The following is a 9,081-nucleotide window of genomic DNA, read 5'->3' as shown; positions in this document are numbered from 1 at the left end:
CATGTTTTTGTAAATTAGGATTAAGTGAATGCAAAGCAAATACTTTTAATTTGAAATTACCACTAAATGAAATGTGTTTGTCATTTATCGGCATTCACATTTGACATCAAATCAGGTTTAGTTTTTATCAGAATGCATCAGAAAATGAAAAGAGGGACATTTAGATTTTTATTAAGCTTCAATACCAAAGCATAGCCTAGTACAGTTAAGGTATGTCATAGATGTATTGCAAAGTGTAAACACTGACATAATAGTCTCAAAATAAACATAGTGTTAGGCCTACTGTAAAGAAACAAAAAACTCTCAGGAATACCTTACATCTTCATTTAAGCTCTTAATCAAAACATCTCACACCCTTGTGAAGAGCTGTAGTGAAAAGTTCTCTCTCTTTTCTCAGAAATTAAACAGCACATTGCATCACCAATATTTGGCTCACTTAGCAGGAAATAAAGAAAGAGCTAAATTCACAGTCTACTTTTGTAACAGGCCACCCCACAAAGACACAAATACTGGTGTGGTTTTGCAATCCAGATCACTGAAACTACGATAATAACAGCAAAAAGTTTGAATGCTTTGAATCTGAATGACATGACGAAACTTCTCTGTTTGACTTTCAGTTCATGATTTGTACAGCAGGTGATTTCTAAAACAGCTGGAGAAGCTCAGAGCCTAATTGATGTCCCTCTCTCTCGTGAGGGGTATGGACTGTCGCGGCAGATTCAGGAGTTTGTGGCCTTGCTTTGCAAAGCGGAGTGGATCTTCCTCAGGTTCTGTCTCACGCGAACGAACTCCATGAGCTGTGCTTCGTCCCGAACTCTCTCTTCTTCCTCTCGAGCATTCTGCTTCAGACAGATGTATAATGATGATATATAATGAAGATATATAATGATGATGTCCACATACAAGAAATAGCATATTATGTTCAGTGCTCACATGTGTACATGAGTGTGTTTATGTTGAGTCTGTGTGTGTGTTTATATTCAGTGTGGGAGTGTGTGTGTGTGTGTGTTTATATTCAGTATGTATGTGTATGTGTGTGTGTGTGTGTTTATATTCAGTGTGTGTGTGTGTGTGTGTGTGTGTGTGTGTGTGTGTGTGTGTGTGTGTGTGTGTGTGTGTGTGTGTGTGTGTGTGTGTGTGTGTGTGTGTGTGCGTGCGTGCGTCTCCCCTCACCTCCTCGTGCTTCTGCTGGCGTTTGAGGAGCACGTGCTCCAGTGGGCCCTTCGCCTGCTCCTCCTCCTGCCTCTGGCTCTGCTCCTTCTTCCTCCTCTCCAACACCATGTGCAGCTCCGGCCTGCTGCCCACCACCAGATCCCTGCCCCGCCAGAGGAGACACACACACACACACACACACACACACATGTGTTACACAAGCAACACACACACATGCGTTATACACACACACACACGTGCGTGCGTTACACAAGCAAATCACACACACACACACACACACACACACACACACACACGTGCGTGCGTTACACAAGCAACACACACACACACACACACACACACACACACATACACATACACACACACACACACACACACACACACAATCTTCTCCACCACCATGTGCAGCTCTGGCCTGCTGCTCTCCACCAGACCTCTGCCCCGCCAGAGAAGACACACACACACACACACACACACACACTTGCGTTACACAAGCAACACACACACACACACACACACACACACACACACACACACACACACACACACACACTTGCGTTACACAAGCAACACACACACACACACACACACTTGCGTTACACAAGCAACACACACACACACACACACACACACACACACACACACACACACACACACACACCATGTGTAGCTCCGGCCTGTTACTCACCACCAGACCCCCACCGGAGGATACAAACACACACACACAGGGATTACAACAACAAAACATACACACACACCTTACACAAACACAGCACACCTAACACACATGACACAAACAACACACACACTCAAGCACAAGCACAACACACAAAGATATCAAACCAACAAAACACACAAACATGCAGACAATAAACAAAGAACTCTCACTGTCCACAGGTTGAATAATAAAGAGAGAGAGAGGAAGTGATGTCACAGAGACGTCAGACACATAAAGAGATCTCTCCTGAAGGGAGAGCACACAGAGAGCTGGGGAGAGAGAGAGAGAGGGAGAGAGGGAGAGGGAGAGGGAGAGAGAGAAAGAGAGAGAGAAGGTAGCAGTGTAGACATACTCTCTTACACACACACACACAGAACACAAACCTTCATAGGCATTTTTACTCAAAATGGTCACCCACAAAGCCAGTCAACCGACCAAAGCTCATGAGCCCATGAATTCCTGCACCCAACATAGACACTCAAGCCATTCAGTCTTAGACTCTCAGACAGAATCTGACTTGTCAGGGTTAACCATGGATGAATGTAAAGTCATCCAGGCGATTACAGCCCCTATCATCAACCAGATGCAGAGCTCAAGGTGCTTCTGATTACAGCATCAGATTATTGACTTCCCATTATTCAAACGGCAGTTGGCGTGGAGGTCGTAACGGAAGCCGTAATATCACACACACCTAACAGAGAAGGCTGGTGCTGGAGCTGACATATATGGAGATAAGGAACCGGGAGAAGACAGCACGGACAGAGCGTCCGTGTCTTTACAAATTCACCATGCGTGGAGGAGCAGAGGTTTGGGGTTGCGTTTCATTACGTAACAGACGAGCAGGACACGAGCTCGGGTTGCAGTCTGACTCCACTCCAGCCCGGCAGGACGGACACGAGCGCTGGTGTGGGTGTCCACTGGGTCCGCTGTGTCCATGTTAACCTGCCTGGGCCTCGGCTAAACACTGAGGCCAGGGGCAAGAAGAGTTCCACGTCCCTTTACAGAAAAGCTTTTCATCCTCAACAGGAATGTAGGCACCTAATCAAGAAAAGCTTATAGAATTGAAATGAAGGTCAGTGGAGTGGATGCCTTCTAGGCACCTGTCTGGATACCCCAAAAGTGCTTCACGCGTATTATAGGGTACCCATCTCACTGATAATGCATCAGAACAAAATAACAACAAATATAGCAACAACAACAAGCGGCGATCATCGGGGCAAAAGGGTGAATGATTTGAACGCTTTAACAGGTGAAACAGGGTCATTTGAATTTTGGTTGTGAATTTTGAATTGAAAGCTAATTGATTGAAACCCTTTATTGTCATTGTATTTGCTTACAACAAAATTGGGATGCATACAACGAAATTTTGAATGTTACTTTGAAGTTTTTAGGATTTAAGGATGGCCGGTGGCATCCGTTTTGTCAAGCAATTCGAGTGGAACTTTAGGAGATGTGAGCAAATGTAGCCAAGTATAAGTATACAGAATTTCTACATTTTAGCTTAAGCGGTTTTTGAGATATTGAAATGTGACCACACAGTTATTATGGGATGCATAACTTTGAAGCAGTTTGACGAATCAAAAATCATTTAAAAAACATGTTTTTGTCAGCATGGTCTGTAGCTGATGTCCACCACATTCTGTGAGAATTGGATAAATGGTGGAGCCTCTCATTTCACCAATGTACAGCAGACAATGTTGGGATCTCATTTCATTCCTCTACCTGTTTTAATCTTCTTCACACACACCACAACAAGCAAATGAAAAGTATAGTCCTTGATCCTGGTGAAAGAATGCTGATTGGCTGGAAAAGGTCATCGCTCAGTTTGAGCCAAGGTGAGGTAGTGGGTGGGATAAATGAGCTGAATTTGACAAAAAGTGCACTGGATTAAATCAAGGACTGCACCTTTAACCCTACTGCATGATTCACTCTGTCAGAAAATACTAATGTCCTGACGTGGATCCCTGTCCACAGTTCCACTCAGCTCCTCTCGTATGTCTGCGCTCATCTCCATCTATGAGGAGACTCTTCCCTCCCCGGTCAGATGAGAAACTCTGGCATTAATGAGAGGGGTCAGTCAGATACAGAACTGATGCCTGCCAGATCTCCACTCCACTCACTTTCCCTGCGCTTACACATGCCGCCGGTTTGTAGAAGCTTGTTTGCAAATCACTCTGGATCAAAGGCTCACGCCAAATTATTCAATCCGATCTTATCTGGCTCAGGCGAATGGAAATGTGACGGTTTGCACTGGTTGAGCACTACGCACTACGGCACAAGTTGGTTCCCAGGAGCCGGGAAAATCCGAAAACCTCTTCAGCCCTGATCCGGCCCTGATCTGGCCCAGATCTGGCAGCTCCACGCTGGATGAGGGCCAAGGCCGGTCCGGTGTCCCAGTGCTATGTGGGCCGTAGTGTTAACGCGGGCGGGTGTCTGATTACAGGCCGTCTACACGCACACTGCCCGGACACAAAAGATGAGGGAGAAAGAGAGAGGACGCCATTAATATTTCACCACTCCTGCCTCCACGCGTTGACATACTTCACGGAAGGATGTTTTCCTTGAAAGCCGGTGGTCCAGTCGCATAAAGACGTGTGTGTGTGTGTCCCTAAGCATCATGTTATCATATATAAAGCACGCTCTGCTGGGGCTACTGAAGGAATGACTGTTACAGGGATATTTGTCGAAATGTGGTTATTTGTTTTGAAAAATTCTACTGGTTTTCAATGTTCCATTGCTACCTGTTCCTTGGCAACTCATCCTGCAAATCAAATTATCAGATAGAGGAAAATCAACTCATCTCAACTGATCCGACTCGTAAATGAAGATGCAGTATCTCTGGTGACATGGCTCAACTGTGCTGCTCTTACTTTTTGTGTGCGAGCAGCAGCTCCTTGTGAAGCTCCTGGTGACTCCTGACGACCTTAGGGGGGTTATGAAGGAGCTGGAATCCGTCTGGGAGGCCATCACTGCCTGCAGCATCTGAAAGGACCTCAGTTCAGATCTCCAGTGGTATAAAGTCCATTTATAAAAAAAGGTTATACCTGCGAGTGCTGCTTTTTAATGTAACGTGTCACTTGTACACTGCTGTAAAGTCTATATTAAACGCAGACTAATGCATACCATACTTTAACAGTTAATTGATGCAGGTTTTATTCATCTCCAAAGGGATGGACACAGATATTATGTGGTCTGTCAAGTCTGACATACTCACAGTGTAGAAGTATAAATGATTTAAAGCATTATATAACCCCATGCTGTTATCATCAGAGTATCATCTACCCATCTATCTAGTTGACTACAAGAGTTGGTTATTGTTCACCACACAGTTTGGTATGTGAGTCATATAACAAGAAGAAAGCTGCATATTATCATACGTTATATAATGCAAAGAATATAGCACATACATACAATAATGCATGTATAATACAATATATGATAGATATATGATATATATTGCGTACGTGTTTTTCATACACAATGATATACGTATGTTATATATCATATTGTGGCCACGAGGGGAAACTATTGAGCAATAAGAGCCGCCGACCTCTATGATGATGATGATGATTGTTAGCGTGGGCCAAGGTGTGGCCGGATGTCCGTGACCTGACGTGGCCTGGCCTGGGGGAGCTGTGGAAGGGAGGCCCGTGGGGGTGAGAGTGGGGGTGGTTGTCTCCTGCACCCGCTATACCATTGGGCACGCTGGGGTACGACCCACTTATCTGGCCGCCCTCTGTGGTCCTGAGGGGGTGGGGGTGGGGGTGGGGGTCTGAGGCTGCTCGCATGGCACACACGGACGAGAGGGAGGACAACACCTGAGCTCTGGCCCTAAGCCACAGCTCCTGCTGCATGCTGGGTAACTGGAGGATGGAGAAGAGGTGGAGGTGGAGGTGGATGTGGAAGTGAAAGGAGGGTTGCAGGGTGAGGGGGTGGGAAAGGGGGAAGGCCGATGAAAGCAAATGAAAGGGGGAGAGGAGAGGAGAGATTGAGTTTCGGTTAAGTGGAGATCTATAATTCATCTCCACTGGTGTGTTCCAATTCATGTTCTGTTTTTTTTCATTTTTGACTTAGGTTTTGTTTACAACTGGCCTATAAAATCGAAAGGAAGGAAAAAAGAATAGGCCTGTCCCGGCTGAGAAGATATATCAACTAGGCTCCAAATACTACATATCCAAGCATCTTACTGAATATAGTTTTACATATAAATTTACATTTCACTCTTGTCTTGAATTAAAAATAGCCATAGGTGCTGACAAGCATAATTGAACTACCTTCCAACCATTACTGTAATGTATTGCCATTATTATTAGTTTCTCAGTCAAGCAAACAAACAAAAAAAAGACTGACAAAATGAATTCAGCGTAAACTGCCAATGCTCTAGGATCTTAGAAGCTCTGAGATGTGTGTTAACGCAGCCAAGGAGCGACTAACACAGTCAGTTCAGTCAGTGACAGTTCAGAACCAGATCACAGGACAAGTCAGAAAACACAGGACAACTATGTAGAGTATGGAGCCCACCAGTGTAACACATTCTACAGATGCTAAGCATGACTGACTTGATGTGAGAATTCCTTCACTGTAAGAACACCTTTCGCCTGTGATCTGTGATGTAGGCTAATGGAAATAGCCTACAGACCACCAGTTCCCTTTTACTTTCAAACCGCAAAATTCATCAATAAATTGCAAAATCTATCAAAAGGTAAAATGCAAACGATGAATTAAAAGATATTGCAAACTATTGTAAACTTACGCAAGCCGTGTCTGTCCTCCATGAATGTTCCGTGTTCTGAGCCGTATCGAATGCTGGCTATCACATTTACAACTCGGGGACAACGATACGATGCGCATGCTACCTGAGAAAGGTAACATTTCCCTGGTCACACTACGCACCTAGCGTTTCTCTTTCTTCACACACGAGGGCAGCGTAACGCAACCCCACTCCATGTTTACGTTCCCTGGCAGAAATGTTAGGTAACGCTCATCGCTCTGAATTCATTTGTTGTTCCCTAAATTATTAACCGAAGGGTAATATAGAGTCAGATTTTGTACGGCGTGTTAATTTCAGGTCATTCAGGCGACCTACCTTCTACGGCCATATTGCTGTATGTGTTACAATCACAGTTGTTGGCCTAAAGCAACTTGTGTCAAAACAGACCTAACTCTATTGCTATCTGGTTTCCATCTTGTTAATGACGGGAAATTATGCATATCAGCGCAGGACTACAAAGGGCATTTTTTAATTACATTAATTAATGAAATCTTTCACAGCATTATGCCTTGCACAGCAAAGTGTATTGTGGATGTTGTTGCTTTATTTGTTTATTTATTTCAGTGATTGTCATAGCCTATTCACAATCCTTTGGTGACCTACATCATCACAAAGTATCACAAGAAGAATGTGAAAGGTACGTTGGTCCGGCAAACACTACAGATTAAAGGCTACAACAGAAAGACACAATGACATCGACATACTCATTATTGCACACAGGGTTGAGCCGCTAACATCTCTAAATACATTCAGCAATAACACAGATGCAATCCTACTGCTAATTCCTTACATACTTCAGTTGTGCGTACTTTTAAGCAAAAAGAACAAGATAATGCTGACCGACCCCATTACTGGCGGAGGATAATACTGTTTGAAGCCATAATACTGTGCAGATGGGTATAAACACATTTCTATGAAGATGTTGCCCCCCCCTGTGGTATCTGACATTGTGCGTGTTTTCAAGCAGTTCTACAACCTCTTCCTGACCCACAGAAATAGCTCTTGAAGATGTACGTAAATAAAGCGCCTTGAGCCAATTCTATCATTTTGGCGCTATTTAAATAGAATTGAATTGAATTGAATTGAACTGAACTGAACTGAATTGAATTGAATGTATCCCACTACATCCCCACAGCTCTTTCAGGGTCATTCCATGCCAAATCCCCTAGAGGTCCTCACACGACCCCCTTGGGGTTTCTCCACATTTTGGTAGATTTCACATTCAGAAGTTTCAGAGCTCAATACCAAAAGTTAAGTAAGTTATAGGAATTTGAATAAAGGTACCCTCATACAAATGTAGAATCCAAATCTGAGAGCAGATTTAACCTATCTTCACCATTGATACGTGAAGTTGTGTTTTCATGCAATCTGAATTTGTTCTTTAGATTTCATTGTACCATTGTAATAGGAATCAATTCCACTGATAGTAAATATTGGTATGCATTGAATCAAGTATCTACGTTTCTAGTACAGCAAAAATACAAAAGGTGAAATGTCAATGTTGGCCATTACCTAGGATGCTGAAATACTGCCTATCTTTAGTTCACGTGTACGTCTTTATTTGATCTATATTTCAACTCTTTGGCTCAATGACTTCAATGAATATAATTTGTATTTTCTATTCTATTGAGATCAGGAAAAACTTTGAGATTTCAAAGGACCACTTCTGTGGAAACATCTTAAACATATGAACTGTGTTTTGTGCCTATATATGCTTTAGAATCTAAAGCATATGTAGGTACAAAGCACAGTTCATATCGGGTTTTTTCCCCTTTAAAGTTTAGATATTGTGATTTGGACTTATGGTGAAGGTCTGAATATGATGCCAATGGCACAAATGTATTGTAGGTCCAAAGCTTGATATGTAGGATTGTGAAATTTTGATATAAATATTTCCAAATTTTTACTTTTGGTGTTGGGCTCTGAAATAAGGGCTGCACCCATATCCAGAGTGCTGGTACCCATGACAGAAACAAGGAGGAAAACTGAGGGGTCCTGTGGTGAACTGACTCTGGGTCTGATCAGAGTCCATTCCGGAGACCGCTACTCCTGTGAAGGTTGGCACTTTAAGGTCAATTTCAAATGCAAAATGCACAGTTTGTCTGCTTTGGTTATTAATGTGTTGTTTGGATCTCAGATAAATTGTGCGTTCAACAGCAAATAATATAACATTGATCAATCTTTACATTCAAAATGCGTTATCACTGTTCATACATCCTCACATTAGCAATACAGGCCTACTTAAAGAGGACCTATTATGCTTTTCTGGATTTTCCCCTTTCCTTAAGTGTGTTGTGTAGCATTTTGTGCATGTAAACAGTCTGGAAAGTTACAAAAGCCCAAAGTACACGGCAGAGGGAGTACCTCTCTCTCTCTCACACACACACACACACACACACACACACACACACACACACAC

At 43.2% G+C, this 9,081-nt stretch overlaps 1 protein-coding gene across 4 annotated transcripts; it reads right to left on the bottom strand.

Annotated features, from left to right (window-relative positions):
- Positions 1-40: 40 nt before the first annotated feature.
- On the bottom strand, positions 41-6,984 carry si:ch211-218o21.4 (protein FAM107B). 4 transcript variants are annotated; one of them, XM_031567000.2, is made up of 5 exons: positions 6,645-6,984; positions 5,442-5,754; positions 4,762-4,873; positions 1,174-1,315; positions 41-842 (listed from the first exon to the last, which is right to left on the bottom strand). In XM_031567000.2, the coding sequence occupies exons 2-5, from the start codon at positions 5,743-5,745 to the stop codon at positions 720-722; spliced, it is 681 nt and encodes a 226-aa protein (XP_031422860.1). In that variant the 5' UTR covers positions 5,746-5,754; positions 6,645-6,984; the 3' UTR covers positions 41-719. The 4 variants fall into 4 exon arrangements, with proteins under 4 accessions (XP_031422860.1, XP_031422859.1, XP_031422861.1 ...); XM_031566999.2 differs by having other exon boundaries at positions 48-842; positions 1,174-1,324; XM_012820116.2 differs by having other exon boundaries at positions 50-839; positions 1,174-1,324.
- Between the last annotated feature and the right edge of the window lie 2,097 nt (positions 6,985-9,081).

Source organism: Clupea harengus, chromosome 4 (genome assembly GCF_900700415.2).
Source record: "Clupea harengus chromosome 4, Ch_v2.0.2, whole genome shotgun sequence".
NCBI classification, from domain to species: domain Eukaryota; kingdom Metazoa; phylum Chordata; class Actinopteri; order Clupeiformes; family Clupeidae; genus Clupea; species Clupea harengus.
The sequence above is the reverse complement of the archived record's forward strand: the minus strand, read 5'-3'. Positions and strand labels throughout refer to the sequence as shown.

What these genes read in the sequence shown, in the direction of transcription:
- si:ch211-218o21.4 (XM_031566999.2), bottom strand. Translation starts at nt 5,745, where the DNA reads ATGCAGCAGGAGCTGTGGCTTAGGGCCAGAGCTCAGGTGTTGTCCTCC. An exon ending in TCATCATCATCATCATAGAG is followed by an intron (nt 4,874 to 5,441) that starts GTCGGCGGCTCT and finishes AGGTCCTTTCAG; the next exon opens with ATGCTGCAGGCAGTGATGGC. An exon ending in CTGCTGCTCGCACACAAAAA is followed by an intron (nt 1,325 to 4,761) that starts GTAAGAGCAGCA and finishes GTGTCTCCTCTG; the next exon opens with GCGGGGCAGGGATCTGGTGG.